Source organism: Bufo gargarizans, chromosome 2 (genome assembly GCF_014858855.1).
Source record: "Bufo gargarizans isolate SCDJY-AF-19 chromosome 2, ASM1485885v1, whole genome shotgun sequence".
Classification (NCBI taxonomy): Eukaryota; Metazoa; Chordata; class Amphibia; order Anura; family Bufonidae; genus Bufo; species Bufo gargarizans.
The window spans coordinates 241,389,206-241,409,112 of record NC_058081.1 but is presented as its reverse complement, the minus strand read 5'-3'; the positions used below and the strand labels follow the sequence as shown (position 1 = coordinate 241,409,112).

The following is a 19,907-nucleotide window of genomic DNA, read 5'->3' as shown; positions in this document are numbered from 1 at the left end:
AGCATGCACTGGGGACCTGACGTCACACACAGCGTCAGCCAGCGTGCTGACGATGTGTGAACGCAAGGTCCTGCTGCGCGGTGCCGACGGGAGGCCATGGAGCGGTAAGTGAGAAGCTTAATTTCACTCACGTTCCGTGGTCATGTGATTTAAACGAATCTTTTGCCATCTTTTTGCCTCGATTAAATCGATGAATCGTTTCAGCCCTACTTCCTATTATGGACAGATGCTCAGTTGGCAGTACCAGCAGATTTGAAAATAGTGTTGCATGGAGCGCTTATACACTGTACTTCCCTCCAGAATGGCTGAAACCACAATTTAATGCATTACAAGTCAATAGGATGCATGACGGGGCCGGTTGTATGTGATCTATGACAAATCTGGCACAGTGTTGCGTCTCCATTAGGTGACTATAGCCTAAATGGTACTAAGAAAATAGGCATGTCAATGACAGGACTATAAAGGGGAAATGAGCATGACTCACGTGATGATGTAAAGAGAAGAGAAAACAGAAAGCCCTTTCACATCACAGAGTGGAATTTCCCATTTGCAGAAGTTATTTCTCTTCATACTTTCTATGTTTGCAGGACTATGGCCAACAGTAATTGAACAAACATGGAGTATGCGTGATAAGGTCAATCTGTGATATTACCCAAGAATCCTTTCCAGAAACTGTAACCTATGAAAAAAAAAAAAAAAAAAAAATATATATATATATATATATATATATATATATATATATATATATATATATATATATATATATATATATATATATATATATATGTGGGGATTCGCTTTGGTAGGCAGGGTAAGCGGACGCAGTACAGAGGCAAAAAACCGGAATTAGACTTACCGGTAGGGATCGACCGATTATCGGATTTACCGATATTATCGGCCGATATTCAGGATTTTGAACGTTATCGGTATCGGCATCTATTTTGCCGATATTCCGATAACGTCCTGGGAACACAGATCGCGCTGCTGACAGCGCTCTCCGTGTTCCCTCAGCAGCAGCACAGGGAAGAAGGAGCAGTGTCTCCTCCCCCTGTGCTGCTGCTGCCGCTCCAGCCAATGGGAGGACAGGGGACAAGAGGAGGGGAGGAGCTATGGCCACTGCGCCACCAATGAAGCTTAATCTCACATTAATTCATATACAGGAGGCGGGAGCTACAGAATCACATAGCCGGCTCCCGGCCTCTGAGCTGTAGCTGCGATCTGCGGTAGTTAACTCCTCAGGTGCCGCGGATCGCAGCTACAGCTCATAGAGGTCGGGAGCCGGCTATGTGATCCTGCAGCCAGCTCCCGCCTCCTGTATATGAATAAATGTGGGATTAAGCTTCATTGGTGGCGCAGTGCGCCCCCCCAAGCCCCCCAGTATCAGACATTGGTGGCGCAGTGCGCCCCCCCTCCCCCCCCCCCAATTTTAGGCATTGGTGGCGCAGTGCGCCCCCCCTCCCCCCCAGTATTAAGCAGTGGTGCGCCCCCCCCCCCCTCCTACCCCAGTCGCAGTGCGCCCCCCACAGGATTCCCTCTCCCCTGCTCCTCCGATCGGAGCCCCAGCAGTGTAATGCTGGGGCTCCGATCGGTTACCATGGCAGCCAGGACGCTATTGAAGCCCTGGCTGTCATGGTAAGCTCCATGCTGCTGTGTGCACAAAGCACACAGCAGCAGGGACAGTGTGAGCTCCTATTCACCCTGATAGATCTCTATCAGGGTGAATAGGACAAGGGTTCTAGTCCCTAAGGGGGCTAAAAGTTAGTTTAAAAAAAAAAAAAGTAATAAAAATAAAAACACCAAAATATTAAATATAAATGAAAAAGAAAGATTTACAAAAAATAAAAATACCCATTAACAATAAACATTAATTTTCAGCAGATTTGTGGGAATTTTTTATTTTTTTTTTCAAAAATGAAAATTCCCAGAATATCGGTATAAATTATCGGCTATCGGCCTGAATGTTCACAAATTATCGGTATCGGTATCGGCCCTAAAAAATCTATATCGGTCGATCCCTACTTACCGGTAATTCAGTTTCCATGAAATCACCATGACGGCCACAAGGAGATTGACCCATGACCTCTGTGGGGGCAGGAAACAGAGAAGAGGTTAAATTGCCCCCTCCCACCACCGCACCTCAGTGTTCCAAAGATATCAAGTGCCAGAAGTGTCCTAGTATTTCCCAGTATTACACCATACCAGAAAAATACCGGTGAAAAACAAAATTTCAACAAAAGAAGGGGAGGGAATATATGGGCCGTCATGGTGATTTCATGGAAACTGAATTACCGGTAAGTCTAATTCCGGTTTTCCCATATCATCACCATGACGGCCACAAGGAGAGTTATAAAATTATTTATGGGTGGGGGCAACCGCCTGGAGAACCTTCTGACCAAAGGAGAGGCCAGAGGTTCCAGACAAGTCCAAACGGTAATGCTTCACAAATGTGTGAATACTAGACCAGGAGGCGGCCCTGCATATATCATCCAGGGAGGCCCCTGCTCTTTCAGCGAAGGTAGTAGATACAGCTCTGGTAGAGTGGGCTCTAATATTGGAAGGAGGATCCAGATTCTGGTTCTTATAACATAAGGTAATAGTGTCCTTAATCCATCTTGCAATGGAGGATTTTGAGGCCCTGGATCCCTTATTCCTTCCAGCAAATTGGACAAGCAGACTGTCAGACTTCCAGAAGTCCCTAGTGGCTTCCAAGTATCTAATAACTGCACGCCTAACGTCAAGGAAATGAAATTGCTCTTCTTCCTGATCCTTGGGATTGTTGAAGGATGGAAGTAGGATCTCCTGGCCTCTGTTGCGGTCTGAGGCCACCTTTGGCAGGAAACCTGGGTCTAGTTTAAGCACAATCTTATCCTCAGTGATGGTAAGGTATGGTTCCCTAATGGAGAGAGCCTGAATCTCTCCCAGTCTCTTGGCAGAGGTAATTGCTATAAGAAAGGCAGTCTTGAATGAAAGCAACTTGATTGAACAATCCTCCAACGGCTCAAATGGGGAACACGTAAGATTGTTGAGAACTAAATTTAAGTCCCAGGTTGGGCTGCGGGACCCAAGTGTGGGTCTCAGTCTACGTGCAGCTCTAATGAATCGTTTGATCCATCTATGGTCTGCCAGGTCGGAATCAAAGAAGGCGCTCAATGCCGAAACTTGAACCTTTAAAGTGGATGGAGAAAGGCCCATGTCCAGGCCCTTTTGTAGAAATTCCAGAATTTTCTGGATACTGGGCCCCACGGAATTTGGATTTTCCTCGCCCGACCATGAGCAGAATCTCTTCCAGATCTTCAGGTATATCGCTGAAGTAACCTTTTTCCTAGAACATCTCAGGGTGGCTATAACCTGGTCTGACAGGCCCTGAGACCTTAAGAGGGAGACCTCAGGATCCAAGCCGTGAGCGTCAGGAACTCCGGATGAGGATGTAGCAAAGGACCCTGGTATAGGATGTCCCCCCTGAGTGGGAGTCTCACTGGTTCGTCTATTGCTAGCTTTAATAGAGGGGCGAACCAACTCCTCTTGGGCCAGAACGGAGCGATCAGTATTACCGTGGTTCTCCCCTCCTGAATCTTCTGAATGACCCTCGGGATGAGCGGCAATGGAGGGAATGCGTACCCTAGATCCCAGCACCATTTTAGGGAGAAGGCGTCTACTCTCCAGGGATGGTCCCCAGCATTTAGGGAGCAGAATGTTTGCACCTTCGTATTTCTCCTTGATGCAAACAGGTCTATTGTAGGAAGCCCCCATCTTCGGGTTAGCATATTGAAGACCTCTGGGTTCAGTGCCCACTCTGTATGATCTATTACCTGTCTGCTCAAGAAGTCCGCTTCTAGATTCAGGGATCCCTTCAGGTGCATTGCTGAGATGGACTTTAGTTCCTTTTCTGCAAAGGAGAAGATCTCCTCTGAGATACTCTGGAGTCTCCTTGATCGAGTACCCCCCTGGTGTTTTAGGTAGGAGACCACAGTCACGTTGTCCGATAGGACCTTCACGTGCTGATTTCGTATCAATTGCTTGGCGGCGAGAAGGGCTTCTCTTACTGCATACAGCTCCCTGAAATTTGAAGACTGAGCAGATATCAGACGCTTCCACGTTCCTTGGAAATAGGCTCTGTCGATTTTTGCTCCCCAACCGGATTGGCTGGCGTCCGTGAAGACGGTAATAGACGGTGATCTGATCCATGGGACTCCCTGGGACAGATTCCTCTCCTTCGTCCACCATGAGAGGGACTTCTTTACTAATCCTGGGATTGGGAGCTTGGAGTCCAGAGAACCCTTCTTCTTGTTCCAGTGGGACAATAGCCAGGTCTGAATCACACGGCAGTGAGCCTGTGCCCACTCGACCGAGGGTATACAGGAGGTTAGGAGGCCGATTAGGCTCATTGCTTCCCTCACTGAACATTTTTTGCTCTGTGGAAGAAAGGTTGACTGAGTTACGGAGTCTAGAGTAACTCCCAGAAATCTCACCTTCTGGGATGGAACCAACATTGACTTGGGTTCGTTCACTATCCAACCTAGTTGAGATAGGCGGGACAGAAATACTTCCAGGTCTGACAGCAGGAGATCTTTTGAGTCCGCTATGACTAGGAAATCGTCCAGATATGGCACTATATTTAATCCCTCCTGTCTGAGAGGGGCTATCATCTCTACCACAAGTTTGGTGAAGAGCCTTGGAGCGGCTGAAATCCCGAAGGGCAGTGCTATAAACTGGAAATGACAAATCCGATTGGAAGGGTCTAGGACAGCAAACCTTAGAAACCTCTGGTGATCTGGGTGAATGGGGACGTGCAGATAGGCATCTTTCAGGTCGATCGAGCACATAAATGCCCCTAGCTTTATCAACGGCACTAAGGATCTGAGAGACTCCATCTTGAACTTCCTGTAAAGAATAAACTTGTTCAGTTGTTTTAAGTTTATGATGGTCCGGAAGTCACCTTCCTTTTTCCTTACTAAGAATAGGGTTGAATAGTACCCCTGACCCCTCTGAGATGCGGGGACCGGGATTACAGCACCCTTCTTCACCAAGTCCTGGACTCCTTGAAAGATGTTTAGGTTGGAGAGTCTGGTAGGCAACCTCGTGATGACGAATCTTGCAGGGGGGAGAGAGGTGAACTCGATCCTGTAACCTTGCTGAATGATGTCCAGGGCCCAGGGATTTCTTGATGTTAATGACCATGGACCCAGGAAATCCTTCAGTCTCCCCCCTACAACGGCGTCATTGTTTGTCCTCAGATTTGGACTGGGGCTTGAGAAGGAAGCCCCTTCCTCTACCCCCTTTGGGATAAGACCAGCGGCCTGACTTGCCTTTCCCTCTAACAGACTTATTCTGTCCGCCGTAGGACCGAAAGGACTGATTCTTCCTAAAGGACTTTTCCTCTGGGAATCGCTTTTTCTTGTCGGCCGCCTTCTCAAGTATCTCGTCTAGGACCGGCCCGAATACATATTCTCCTGAAAAGGGGATGGATATCAGTTTTAGCTTAGAGATTCTATCGCCCGACCAGGACTTCATCCACAAAGTCCGACGAGCCGCATTGGACAACCCTGCCTCCCTAGCACAGAATCTGATAGACTCAGCGGATGCATCTGCCAGGAACCCTGTAGCTGATTTGAGTAGCGGTATGGACTGCAGGATCTCTTCCCTGGAGGTCTTCCTGCTTAGGTGGTTCTCAAGTTCCCCTAACCACAGGTACATAGACCTGGCTACTGATGTTGCCGCAATGTTGGTCTTGATGTTAAACATGGAGGCCTCCCAAGCTTTCCTTAAAAGGGCATCTGCCTTTCGCTCCATGGTGTCCTTCAATTGGGCAGCATCCTCAAACGGCAGGGCAGTTTTTTTGTTAACCTTTGCCACCTGCACGTCAACTTTAGGGGTCCCGTCAAACAGCTTAGACTGAGAGGGGTCGAATAATAATCGATTTTTAAACTCTTTGGAAATCCCCAATCGTTTCTCAGGTTCTGACCATTCCTCCAGAATAATTTGTCTAATGTGTTCGTTTATGGGGAAGACCCTGGATTTTTTCACCTTGAGTCCCCCAAACATTTCGTCCTGAATAGAAACGGACCTAGGGGTCTCTTCAATCCCCATTGTTGCTCTGACTGCCTTTAACAAGTCATTCATCTCCTCCGAGGAAAAATAAAACTTCCTATTATTTTCGTATACCTCCCCCTCAGAGAGAGATGGATCATCCTCCCACTGCGTGGAGGTAGAAGCTTTATCGCCTGCGTCCTCGGATCCGGAAGAAAGAATCCTGGAACGCGGACGCTTGCGAGAAGGCTCGTCCTGGGGATCAGACTGAGCAACTCTAGCGGCCCGAATTTCTTCCTGAACCACCGATCTGATATTTTCCATAAGGGACGACTGTTCCTCCTGGATTACATCAGAAATACATGCTTTACAAAGCTTCTTTCCATAATCGTCAGGCAGTTTCCTTGCACAAGAGATGCAGCGAGGAGGTTTTTTAAGCTTTTTTTGCGCCTCTTTAGCCTGAAACAGATATGGAAATAGCGGTATCAGAAAATAAGGCCTTGGCAAAGAAAGAATATCGTGCCATAAGACAAGCGGATCCCCAGAGGGATACTTACAGGAGGCAGAGGGGGAGCATCCAGCTCCATAACAGTTTGTACCTCAGGACCTGACATTCTGTAAGGTAAAATGCAGCTGCAGTACTCACAGACCTCAGATCAGCGTCCTTATGGCAGCTCCCGCCTTTTATTCAAACTGCTCTGCTCCTGCGCTTTACTTCCGGGTTGCGGCCGAACCCGGAAGTGACGTCACCGACGTCGGCGTGCGCACACGCCGGCCGCTACCAGCCCGACCCACAGGGGAGGAGGAGGAGGAGAATTGCGGCCCGGGAGCAGGCTCCAGACCAGCCGGAGCGAGTCCTCCCGATACCCCCCAGCCCAGCATGAGCACGCGGCCGCCGGCGGACTGGGGGAGCTCCGATGAGCCTCAGGTAACCAGGAGGCCCCTGGAGACAACGAAAAAAATAATAAACAAAATCCTATCTTCATCTCCCTGCCGCCGCAGGGAGACTCTTCTCTGACCCTGGCCACAGTGGGGACAGGAACACTGAGGTGCGGTGGTGGGAGGGGGCAATTTAACCTCTTCTCTGTTTCCTGCCCCCACAGAGGTCATGGGTCAATCTCCTTGTGGCCGTCATGGTGATGATATGGGAAAACAAGGTTCAAATCAAAGTTCAGTGTTTATTCACACATAGCCAGAAAACAAGCCAAAAGAAAGTGTTCAGGTTTGGTGCCTGTTCACACCACACAAAGTTCACAGTGCAAAAAGACGTCACCTGGTCAGCAGATGATTTTCACCCAGAGTCCGCAGCAGTCTTTAGTGGCCTGTTTCCCCAGCCTATGGCTCACACAAACAGATCCCTCAGTGTCTCAAACCACAGACTCCTCTGTCATGGAGGATAATCCACCACCTGAACATGCTGGCTGGGTTTTTTATATTCAAGCCAAAACCCGGCCTGGAACCGTGGGGAACAGCCACCCACCCTGCTCTTTGGCTGCTCCCAATAAGAACCGGCCCGGATTGGCTTTACAGCCATTCTAACAGTTGAAGTATCAGATTGCACTACAGACCTGACACTTCAGGAAAAAACCCGGTTCTTACCTCACCGAGGCCAGGAACCTCGGTGACACGTATCTTCCGTCAAAGACGGCTCCTTGTTCCAATAAATATATACAGGTCCTTCTAAAAAAATTCGCATATTGTGATAAAGTTTATTATTTTCTGTAATGTACTGATAAACATTAGACTTTCATATATTTTAGATTCATTACACACCAACTGAAGTAGTTCAAGCCTTTTATTGTTTTAATATTGATGATTTTGGCATACAGCTCATGAAAACCCAAAATTCCTATCTAAAAAAATTAGCATATCATGAAAAGGTTCTCTAAACGAGCTATTAACCTAATCATCCGAATCAACTAATTAACTCTAAACACCTGCAAAAGATTCCTGAGGCTTTTAAAAACTCCCAGCCTGGTTCATTACTCAAAACCGCAATCATGGGTAAGACTGCTGACCTGACTGCTGTCCAGAAGGCCATCATTGACACCCTCAAGCAAGAGGGTAAGACACAGAAAGAAATTTCTGAACGAATAGGCTGTTCCCAGAGTGCTGTATCAAGGCACCTCAGTGGGAAGTCTGTGGGAAGGAAAAAGTGTGGCAGAAAACGCTGCACAACGAGAAGAGGTGACCGGACCCTGAGGAAGATTGTGGAGAAGGACCGATTCCAGACCTTGGGGGACCTGCAGAAGCAGTGGACTGAGTCTGGAGTAGAAACATCCAGAGCCACCGTGTACAGGCGTGTGCAGGAAATGGGCTACAGGTGCCGCATTCCCCAGGTCAAGCAACTTTTGAACCAGAAACAGCGGCAGAAGCGCCTGACCTGGGCTACAGAGAAGCAGCACTGGACTGTTGCTCAGTGGTCCAAAGTACTTTTTTCGGATGAAAGCAACTTTTGCATGTCATTCGGAAATCAAGGTGCCAGAGTCTGGAGGAAGACTGGGGAGAGGGAAATGCCAAAATGCCTGAAGTCCAGTGTCAAGTACCCACAGTCAGTGATGGTCTGGGGTGTCATGTCAGCTGCTGGTGTTGGTCCACTGTGTTTTATCAAGGGCAGGGTCAATGCAGCTAGCTATCAGGAGATTTTGGAGCACTTCATGCTTCCATCTGCTGAAAAGCTTTATGGAGATGAAGATTTCATTTTTCAACACGACCTGGCACCTGCTCACAGTGCCAAAACCACTGGTAAATGGTTTACTGACCATGGTATTACTGTGCTCAATTGGCCTGCCAACTCTCCTGACCTGAACCCCATAGAGAATCTGTGGGATATTGGGAAGAGAAAGTTGAGACGCAAGAGCCAACACTCTGGATGAGCTTAAGGCCGCTATTGAAGCATCCTGGGCCTCCATAACACCTCAGCAGTGCCACAGGCTGATTGCCTCCATGCCACGCCGCATTGAAGCAGTCATTTCTGCAAAAGGATTCCCGACCAAGTATTGAGTGCATAACTGAACATAATTATTTGAAGGTTGACTTTTTTTTGTATTAAAAACACTTTTCTTTTATTGGTCGGAAGAAATATGCTATTTTTTTTAGATAGGAAATTTGGGTTTTCATGAGCTGTATGCCAAAATCATCAATATTAAAACAATAAAAGGCTTGAACTACTTCAGTTGGTGTGTAATGAATCTAAAATATATGAAAGTCTAATGTTTATCAGTACATTACAGAAAATAATGAACTTTATCACAATATGCTAATTTTTTTAGAAGGACCTGTATATATATATATATATATATATATATATATATATATATATATATATATATATATATATATATATATATATATATATATAAAAAATCACAACCATCTCATCTCTGCTGGGTAGGTAGAAGTGTGCGACCAAAGGCAAGAAAACTAAGGAAAACAGAATCTTAATAATATGGGTCCATCAATACATAGGAGTAGGGCTGACACGATTACTTGATTGTATCTAGTAATTTGACCAAAAAAAAAGATGCTAAGTTTTTGCATCGAAGATTCGTTTGTGTCACGTGACCATGGTGCGGGAGTGAAGCACTTGCTATTACTCCCACTCCGTGGGCTCCCGCTGGCCCGCAATACTTACCTTTCCAGCAGGGGGCCTCCGGAAACTCCACAGCACATCCATGGTCCCACACTGCTCTGACCTCCTGACGTACGCACGCCGTGACCTGACACGCTGTGTGACATCAGGCGTAGAACAGCGCGGAACGATGGAGTGTCGGCTGCGCCCCTGCTGGAAAGGTAAATTGGTGCGACTAAGGCCTGGAGCCCGAAGTGATGATATTTCACAACGGGGAAGAGCTGCAGATAGCACTGGGAATGGAGCTGATGGCACTGGGGTGAACTGAAGCACTTGGGCTGATCACACAGGGGGGAACGAAGGGTGTTGGGGACTGATAGCAGGAGGTCTGATGAGTTTTTATAAAGGAAAACAATCTGTAAATTTTTTATTATTAGAATACTTTATTAATTAATCGTAAAAATAAAATCGATTGAATACTCGATTACTGAAATAATAGTTTACTGCAGCCCTACATAGGAGCTCCTCCTTAGGGTGCCTTCATATGCCCGATTTCCCCCCCCCCCCTTTTTTTATTCTATGGGGCTGCAAAACATGTAGACAGCCCAAGGATGTCATGTGTGGGCTTGCCACCTCTGTGAGGAGGAAGTGGTAAATTATAGAACATGTCCTATTCTTGCCTGCTTTGCGGACAGCAGGAATTTTTTTTTAATGGGGCTCTCCAAAAGTGCAAGATGCACACGGCCCACATCCGTATTTCGGGGACCACAAAACCTTAGGGTGCATTTACATAACTATGTATTTTCCAGTCTGCAAAACACGGATGACATCCGTGTGAATTCTATCTTTTGCGGACACATTGCAACAATGCCTATTCTCGTCCGCCGAACGGACATACGCGCAGCTGCAGAGTGGACATATGGTGTGCTGTTCACATTTTTTGCAGCCCGGTTGAAATGAATAGATTCGCATCCGATCCACACAAATGTGAATGAGGTTTGAGGTTTTTGCCAACTCCAGCTCCCAAACTTTCTATTTCCCCGACTTATTTACTTGAACAGACCTTCGTCCTGAATAATGCCTTTATTTTTCACTTCTACTTTTCTCTGCTGTCATAAAAGCCAAACTGCATGTGGTGTGAACTCTCAATGAGTCAATAGAGATTTGACTTTGTGTCACTAGACATGATATTTTGACTCATGTGCCCCCCCATGCAAAATGTTGCAGAGATTTTGTGCCATAGATATAAAAATATAGAAAACACAAGTCACAAACTAAAACACCCACAAATTTGTAGGATATGCACGTGTATATACTGCAGGCACATTTACCAAGATCCAAGGGTGTAGCTAGGGGGATGCAAGCAGAGCATGTACCCCAAGTGCAGTAAAGGAGCGGAGCGGTGGTGCCAGCTTGGTCAAATAGTGTGACTTAGTTTTAAAAAATAAATAAAAATAAATCTATTGATAGGCAGCTGTGAGGATCACTTAGGCTGGGTTCACACTTGAGCGTTGCGCAAACGCGCGTTTTACGCGCGTTTTTGACGCGCATTTTTATGCGCGTTTTTGTAATAGTAAACGCGCGTTTGACGCGCGTTTGTGTGATTCACTACAGTGTCCTATGGCCACAAACGCCCCAAAAGTCGCTCATGTACTTTTTGGAGCGTCGGGCGTTTTACAGCGCGATCGTACGCGCTGTAAAACGCCCAAGTGTGAACCATTCCCATAGGGAATCATTGGTTTCTCCTTGTTGAGCGTTTTACAGCGCGTAGGAACGCGCTGTAAAACGCTCAGGTGTGAACCCAGCCTTAGGCTACTTTCACACTTGCGGCAGAGTGATCCAGCAAGCAGTTCCGTCGCCGGAAAAACGTATGTCAACTGATGGCATTTGTAAGACTGATCAGTCTTCAAAATCCCTTATTAGGCTCCATTCACACGTCCGCAAAATGGGTCTGCATCCTTTCCGCAATTTTGCGGAAAGGGTGCGGACCCATTCATTCTCTATGGGGACAGAATGTGCTGTCCGCATCCACATTTGCGGATCCGCACTTCCGCATCCGTGCTTCCGTTTCCGCAAAAAAATAGAACATGTCCTATTCTTGTCCGCAATTGCGGACAAGAACAGGCATATTCTATTATGTCGGCAATGTGCGGTCCGCAAAATGCGGAACGCACATTGCCGCTTTCCGTGTTTTGCGGATCCGTGTCTCCGTGTATCCGCAAAACACATTGCGGACGTGTGAATGGAGCCTTAGGCTGTATTCACACGTCCGCAATGTGTTTTTTGCGGATACACGGATCCGCAAAACACGGAAAGCGGCAATGTGCTTTCTGCATTTTGCGGACCGCACATTGCCGACATAATAGAATATGCCTGTTCTTGTCCGCAATTGCAGACAAGAATAGGACATGTTCTATTTTTTTGCGGAAAACGGAAGCACGGATGCGGAAGTGCGGATCCGCAAATGTGGATGCGGACAGCACATTCAGGCCCCATAGAGAATGAACGGGTCCGCACCCTTTCCGCGGACGTGTGAATGGAGCCTTAGGGTCCATTCACACGTCCGTTGTTTCTTTCCTGATCTGTTCAGTTTTTTGCTGAACAGATCTGGACCCATTCATTTTCAATGGGTCCTGAAAAAAAAAAAAAAAAAAAAAAAATCGGACAGCACAATGTCTGATTTTTTTTCAGGACCCATTGAAAATGAATGGGTCCAGATCTGGTCCAGATCTGTTCCGCAAAAAACTGAACAGATCAGGAAAGAAACAACGGACGTGTGAATAGACGTACTCGCCGCTCGGTCCCCATTGACTATAATTGGGACAGGGGCGGAGCTCCGGCCCAGCACGGCGAAAGCCGCCGGACTAAAAAGTCGGACATGCAGGACTTTAGTCCGGCGGCTTTCGCCGTGCTGCGCCAGACCTCCGCCCCCATTATAGTCAATGGGGATGGAGCTGCTGTCCGGCGAAACAGCGGAAAGACGGATCCGACAGGGAGACCAGCCTGCCGGATCCGTCCAGCCGCAAGTGTGAAAGTAGCCCTAGTCCCCAGTTCGCCGTGCACCGGCGTGCTGCGCTGGAGCTTCGCTCCCGTCCCCATTATAGTCAATTGGGACGGAGCAGCGGTCCGGCGATACGCCGAAAAAGCGGAAGGACTTCCGGGTGGACCAACCGATTGACTAGCTGCAGCACTGATGTGCATTCTGGCAGAAGCATTGCGCTGCTGTCAGATTACACAAAAGTCAGTGTATGCGGCGCTGCAAGACGAGATTTCTCCTCTGCAGTATAAAAAAGATATGTTTGCCGAGGCTTATGAGCTTTGGCAAACACTTTGTGTGTATATGTGTGTGTATATATATATATATATATATATATATATATATATATATATATATATATATATATATATATATATATATATATATATATATATATATATATATATATATATATATAAAAAAATAAAAAAAATAAAAAAAAGAGCTCCTTTGTCCTGGCAACACAACTCAGTACCTGTATGCTCAATATAAGGAGAATAGCAGAAACTCCTAATGCTGGCCATACATGTAATGATTGCGGAGACCCTCAAATGTCAGGGCAGTACAAACACCCCACAAATTACCCCATTTTGGAAAGAAGACACCCCAAAGTATTCCATGAGGGACATGGCAAGTTCATAGAAGGGTTGTTTTTTTTTGTTCTGCTTTTTTGTTTTCTCCACAAACAACCCTTCTATGAACTCGCCATGACCCTCATCGAATACTTTGGGGTGTCTTCTTTCCAAAATGGGGTCACATGGGGTATTTATACTGCCCTGGCATTTTAGGGGCCCTAAAGCGTGAGAAGAAGTCTGGAATCCAAATGTCTAAAAATGCCCTCCTAAAGGAATTTGGGCTCCTTTGCGCACCTAGGCTGCAAAAAACAAAGTGTCACACATGTGGTATCGCTGTACTCAGGAGAAGTTGGGCAGTGTTTTGGGATGTCATTTTACATATACCCATGCTGGGTGGGAGAACTCTCTCAAGCTATCTCTCAAAGCTCTATTAGTGAGAAGAAAAGGAGGTAAAATTCATTTGGGTGGTAAGTTGTATGACCGAGCAATAAACCGTGAAAGTAGTGTAGTGCAGAATTGTCAAAAGTGGTCTGGTCATTAAGGGGGTTTAAGCTAGGGAAGCTGAGGTGGTTAAATTATGACAAGGCGTTTGCACCTAGTAGAAAAACTAACTCCAGCCATTTTTTCACCAACATGTACACGTGTTTCCCAGCGCCCGACACTCCCCTCACCTGCCCAACTGTCAAAAACTTAATATTGTCACACAGCTGGCGAAATAGGAGGCTTGCGACTATTTTTAAGGCTAAAATAGTCGCAAGTGCCTTGATAAATAACCCCCTACTAAGCCTTTAAATGTATTTATTCCACAGTAATGAACCCCAGAAGCTGCACCTGGGCTCCTCTGGGCTAGGGGAAAGTGGTACTGGAGAGGGGAGTAAATGGCAGGCCCCACTACCAATCCTACCTACCATTCCATAAAACAAATCCATCCGTGTAAACAAATTTACAAAAGACCGCAACAAAATCGATGAGACAACCCAGGTTTCCCAGATTCTTTTATTATTTATTTATAGTCTAAGTAGACTAGGTGTGGTATACACCGCCTCCAGTACCTTTCCTGTCAACATGTTAGAGATGTTAAATGCCATGTACTCCTTCGAAGGCAATTTTTTCATGATTGCACGTTACTCCTTTTTGGCTAAAAATCATTTTTTCAATTGTCCTTTATTAAAAATATTGAGCCTGTCACAAAGGGTTAACTGTTTTTCTAGCTGCATGACTGGTACCTTCACTTTCACTTTGTGCTGGTCATCTAATAAACCTTATCTCTAATTTAGGGCTCATGCACACGACTGTATTTTGCATTCAGTATACTGGACATTTTTTTTTGTTCAGTATGCGGAACATATACTGAACCATTCTTTTCAATGGTTCAGCAAAAAATACTGAAGTGTCTCAGTGTGCATTCCGTTTCAGTAAAAAAAAAAAAAAAAAAAAAAAAAAAAAAAAAAAAAAAAAAACACACACACATCACACACAGAAAATCCAAAGGGTGCTACTATAGCATGTCAGATCTGTACAGAAGGGTGTGTGGGGGGGGGGGGGGGGGGGGGGGGGCCTAGTTAAATTCCTTATACTGCAATATATGAAAATATAATGCTCTTACTTTCCTTCAGCAGTTTCTTCTAAAACGAACTTTTATAATATGTAAATTCGGTCTCTACCAGCAAGTAGGGCGTCTACTTGCTGGTAGCCACTGCAATAAACCGCCCCCTCGTCCTGTTGATTGACAGGGCCAGCCGCGATCTCCTCCTCTGGCCAGCCCTGTCGGCATTTAAAAAATCACGCGCCTGTGTTCATTTGGCGCAGGCGCTCTGAGATGAGGAGGCTCGTCTCCTCAGTGCGCCTGCGCCGATGACATCACCGAAAGAGAAGACGTCATCGGCGCAGGCGCACTGAGGAGGCGAGCCTCCTCATCTCAGAGCGCCTGTGCCGAATGAACACAGGCGCGCGATTTTTGAAATGATGACAGGGTCAGCCAGAGGAGGAGATCGCTCAGGACGTGCCTGGCTGTTCCTTATTTCCCACTCAATGTTATAAGAACATACATACTTTACCAAGCCAATCATGGACGATTCAGAGAGGATTGGGAGAAAAACTGATATAGGGGGTCCATGTTCTATGGCACTGCTGGAGATAGCCGAGCACAGCGGAGTGGAGTGTCAGACACACATGCAGGTCAGTAGCTCCATTCACAGAGGGGCCCCAGCAGTCAGACCCCCGCCGATTAGACACTTATCCTCTAGACAGGGCCGGCCTTAGGTGTTCAGGCGCCCTGTGTGAGCTAACCTTGTGGCGCCGCCCCCCCCCCCCCCCCCCAAAAAAAAATAAAAACTGCTTGTTGCTGGCATCATGGCATAGGCTGGCTGACTATCCAACCAAGTAGTTACCAGCCCTCACACCCCAAAGGCCGGTGTAATGTTATACTTCCCTAGTTCGTGAGATTTCCCTACCCTCGTCACTTCCGGTCGCACTGGACATAACGTGAGGAGGTGTGCAGCGCCGCGCAGCCGCACAACGACAGGTTAGGGAAATTTCACAGCAGAATGCGCATGCGCCAGGAGCCTCGCCGGCGGTAAGGGTAGGGAAAAACTATGGGCCAATGCGCAGGCGCAGTGATCGGATGGATGTTTTCAGCTGAACACCGGCCGACACTGCGCATGCACCGGGAGCCTCACCAGCGGTTAGGGAAGGGAAAAATTTACGTATGGGCCAGTGCTTTTTCCCTACCCTAACCGCTGGTGAGGCTCCCAGCGCATGCGCAGTGTCGGCCGGTGTCCAGCTGAGAAAATTTGTTTCCAATGTAGTATTAATAACTAAACAATTAAATAATAAACATATTGCATTGTCTACTTACCACCAGGACAATAAGATGATCTGGACTCTGGCTGCAGTCTGGGCTCTGGGGACTCCATTGTCACTCTCATTATTCCCCCCCCCCCCCATCACTCTCATTATTCTTCCCCCCCCCCCCCCCATCACTCTCATTATTCTCCCCCCCCCCATATCACTCTCATTATTCTCCCCCCCCCCCCCCCATCACTCTCATTATTCTTCCCCCCCCCCCCATATCACTCTCATTATTCTCCCCCCCCCCATATCACTCTCATTATTCTCCCCCCCCCCCATATCACTCTCATTATTCTCCCCCCCCCCCATATCACTCTCATTATTCTCCCCCCCCCCCATATCACTCTCATTATTCTCCCCCCCCCCCATATCACTCTCATTATTCTCCCCCCCCCATATCACTCTCATTATTCTCCCCCCCCCCCATATCACTCTCATTATTCTCCCCCCCCCCATATCACTCTCATTATTCTCCCCCCCCCCATATCACTCTCATTATTCTCCCCCCCCCCCCATATCACCTCATTATTCTCCCCCCCCCCATAGCACTCTCATTATTCTCCCCCCCCCATCACTCTCATTATTCTCCCCCCCCCCCCATCACTCTCATTATTCTCCCCCCCCCCCCATCACTCTCATTATTCTCCCCCCCCCCCATCACCTCTCATTATTCTCCCCCCCACCACCCTTCACTCCCATTATTCTCCCCCCCCCCTCCCATCACTCATCATTATTCCCCCCCCCCCCCCCATCACCTCTCATTATTCTCCCCCCCCCCCCCCATCACTCTCATTATTCTATTCTCCCCCCCCCCCTCACTCCTCATTATTCTCCCCCCCCCCCCCATCACTCTCATTATTCTCCCCCCCCCCACACCTCATTATTCTACCCCCCCCCCTCACTCTCAATTATTCTTCCCCCCCCCCCATCACTCTCATTATTCTCCCCCCCCCCCACCATATCACTCATTTTTCCTCCCCCCCATATCACTCATTATTTCCTCCCCCATATCACTTCATTATTTCCTCCCCCCATGAATCACTCTTATTGCCTCCCCCCATATCCTCATAATTTCCTCCCCCAATCACTCATTAGTTCCTCCCCCCTATACTCATTATTTCCTCCCCCATATCACTCATTATTTCCTCCCCCCATATCACTCATTATTTCCTCCCCCCATATCACTCATTATTCCTCCCCCCATATCACTCATTATTCCTCCCCCATATCACTCATTATTTCCTCCCCCCATATCACTCATTATTTCCTCCCCCCCATATCACTCATTATTTCCTCCCCCCCATATCACTCATTATTTCCTCCCCCCTTTCACTCTCAGACTCATTCTACTCCCACCTCCACCTCTAGTGTAGCGTGGCCGAGCTCTGTTCGATCCGCGGTACAGGAGCATTTGTTTCCTGTACCCGGCCGGACTGACAGGAAGTGCACACTAAGTGAGCACTTCCTGTCAGTCCGGCTACAGGAAACAAAAGCTCCTGTCCTGTACCGCGGATCGAACAGAGCTCGGCCACGCTACATTAACAGCACACAGCAAGCGCAGGCAGGATTCTTTAGAGCGGCAAGCGCTCAGCCTCAGCCACTCAGGCGGCGCAGAATGAGGGGCGCCGCCAGCCGCCCAAACTTATATAAGCAAGTTGGGGTTTTTTAAACCGCAACGGGCGCCGGGCGCCCCCTGCTGAATACAGGGGAGGGGGAGATGGAGGGGGCAGGGGGCCCGCCCCGTGGGAAAACATAAGTGCCGCCTCGCCTGCCCATATTACATTGCGAGCTGTCGGCCGCCCGGCGCCCCTGTTGCTATGGCGCCCTGTGCGGCCGCACAGCCCGCACACCCCAAAGGCCGGCCCTGCCTCTGGATAGGGGATAAGAGGTCATAGGATGACCCCTTAAGGGTCCATTTACACGTCCATATGAATGGGTCCACAACTGTGCCACAATTTCGCAGAACGGGTGTGGACCCATTGATTTCAATGGGGCTGCAAAAGAAGCGGACAGTAGTTCCGTTCCGCAGCCCCGCAAAAAAGATAGAGCATGTCCTATTCCTGTCCACAGCCACGTACAAGAATAGGCATTTCTATCAGTGCCAGCCACGTGTGGTCCGCGCAAAAAAAAAGCGAAACACACATGGCCGATGTCAGTGTTCTGCAGATCCACAATTTGCATACTGCAAAACATTTGCGGACATGTGAATAAACCCTTAAACAAATAAGTGAAAGGCAGTTTTTTTACAGGTTTTTTGTTCTATATAGCAAAAGAGATTGAAAAATACCTGAAAAATAATAAATAATTCTGAGCTTTTTAAAGAAATATTTGCCCGTCAACCCTTTAACACAGCTCTCATGGTGAAATTAGATTTTCTTCTGCCAACCCATGCACTATTGTGTAAGGCTATACCAATCAATCTGGATTAGCGTTGAGCGAACTTGCAATTTGAAAGTTTGGCGTACAAAGTTCAGGATATCTAAGAATTACGTTATGGATTCCACTACCGCGGACCATAACGGAATTCTATGGCGGCATTCCGTCATAATAAAGTCTATGGCCTCTTTTAGGCTTCCGTGGTGCATGCCGCCATAGAATTCCGTTATGGTCCGCGGTAACGGAATCCATAACGGGATTCTTAGATAACCCGAACTCAACACTCATCTGGATCCACGTGCATTCATCTCCTTTGTAAACCATAAAATATACCTTTTCAGCCCACCTGGGTAGAATGATGACCACATCCACCTAGAAGACATCCACTGCAATGGGGAGAATCAGCAGCCTCCTAGGGACGGCGGGTCCCAGCAGACAAGCACAGCTCTGCTACATGTGGGAATGGCAATCACAGCATCACAACACCTTACAGACACGAGCACAACAGAAAGACGGAACTTACCTGGACTTCCTTGAGTGGAAACCCAAGGCAAGACATCCCTGTGCAGGTTAAAAGTGACCTGAAAATCCAGCAGCATCTCCGCAGCGGCTTTATGTAACGTCCCTATGCAGCTGTGGCCACCATTAGGCGCCCTTCATGTAGAGACAGCACGAGCGCCTCCTAATGAGCGCAACCTGTAAATGCCGAGCGCACACTTCCTCCACGCCTCACCCACAACAAAACTTTAGCCCCGCCCCTTACATTCCTGCTGACAAATCACAGAACACCGGAAAGGCAGCTCTCGATGCTATTGGTTGCGCAGACGTCCGTCAGCGTCTGCTAATGACAGGAAGGTCTGCTGAAAGGAGCAGACTGACTCCATGCAGGGTACTGACCTAGTCCTCACCAGGCATGGGAAATAGCCGACTCTACAGCAGCTATTACCCATGCCTGGCACGGACCTCTCTGCCCCCTGGTGGTCAGGTCTGGAACTATGATGGGATTTAACCCCTTAAGGCTCATTTTCACCTTCCTGCCCAGGCCATTTTTGGGGCAAATCTGACCAGTGTCACTTTATGTGTTGAAAACTTTAAAACGCTTTTATTATCCAGGCCATTCTTAGATTGTATTTTCGTCACATATTGTACTTCATGACACTGATAAAATGGAGGTAATTTTTTTTTTTTTTTATTTATAAAAAATACCAAAGTTATCAAAAATTAAAAAAAATTGCACATTTCTAAGTTTCAATTTCTCTATTTTTATAACACATAGCAATACCTCCAAAATAGTTATTACTTTACATTCCCCATATGTCTACTTCATGTTCGGATCATTTTGGGAATGCCATTTTTTTTTTTGGGGGGGGGGGTGTTACAAGGCTTAAAATTTTAGAATCAAATCTTGAAATTTTTTAGAAATTTTCCAAAACCCACTTTTTAAGGATCAGTTCAGGTCTGAAGTCACTTT

General features: G+C 47.3%; 1 protein-coding gene across 2 annotated transcripts in view; it reads right to left on the bottom strand.

Annotated features, from left to right (window-relative positions):
• The window catches only part of LOC122927858 (gamma-secretase activating protein), a 139,611-nt gene extending 120,471 nt beyond the window's left edge, over positions 1–19,140 (bottom strand). For both annotated transcript variants that reach the window (XM_044280146.1, XM_044280147.1), the window contains exon 1: positions 18,960–19,140. In XM_044280146.1, the coding sequence (XP_044136081.1) occupies positions 18,960–19,035 (76 nt within the window). In that variant the 5' untranslated portion in view covers positions 19,036–19,140. The remainder of the gene's footprint in view (positions 1–18,959) is intronic.
• Positions 19,141–19,907: the final 767 nt, after the last annotated feature.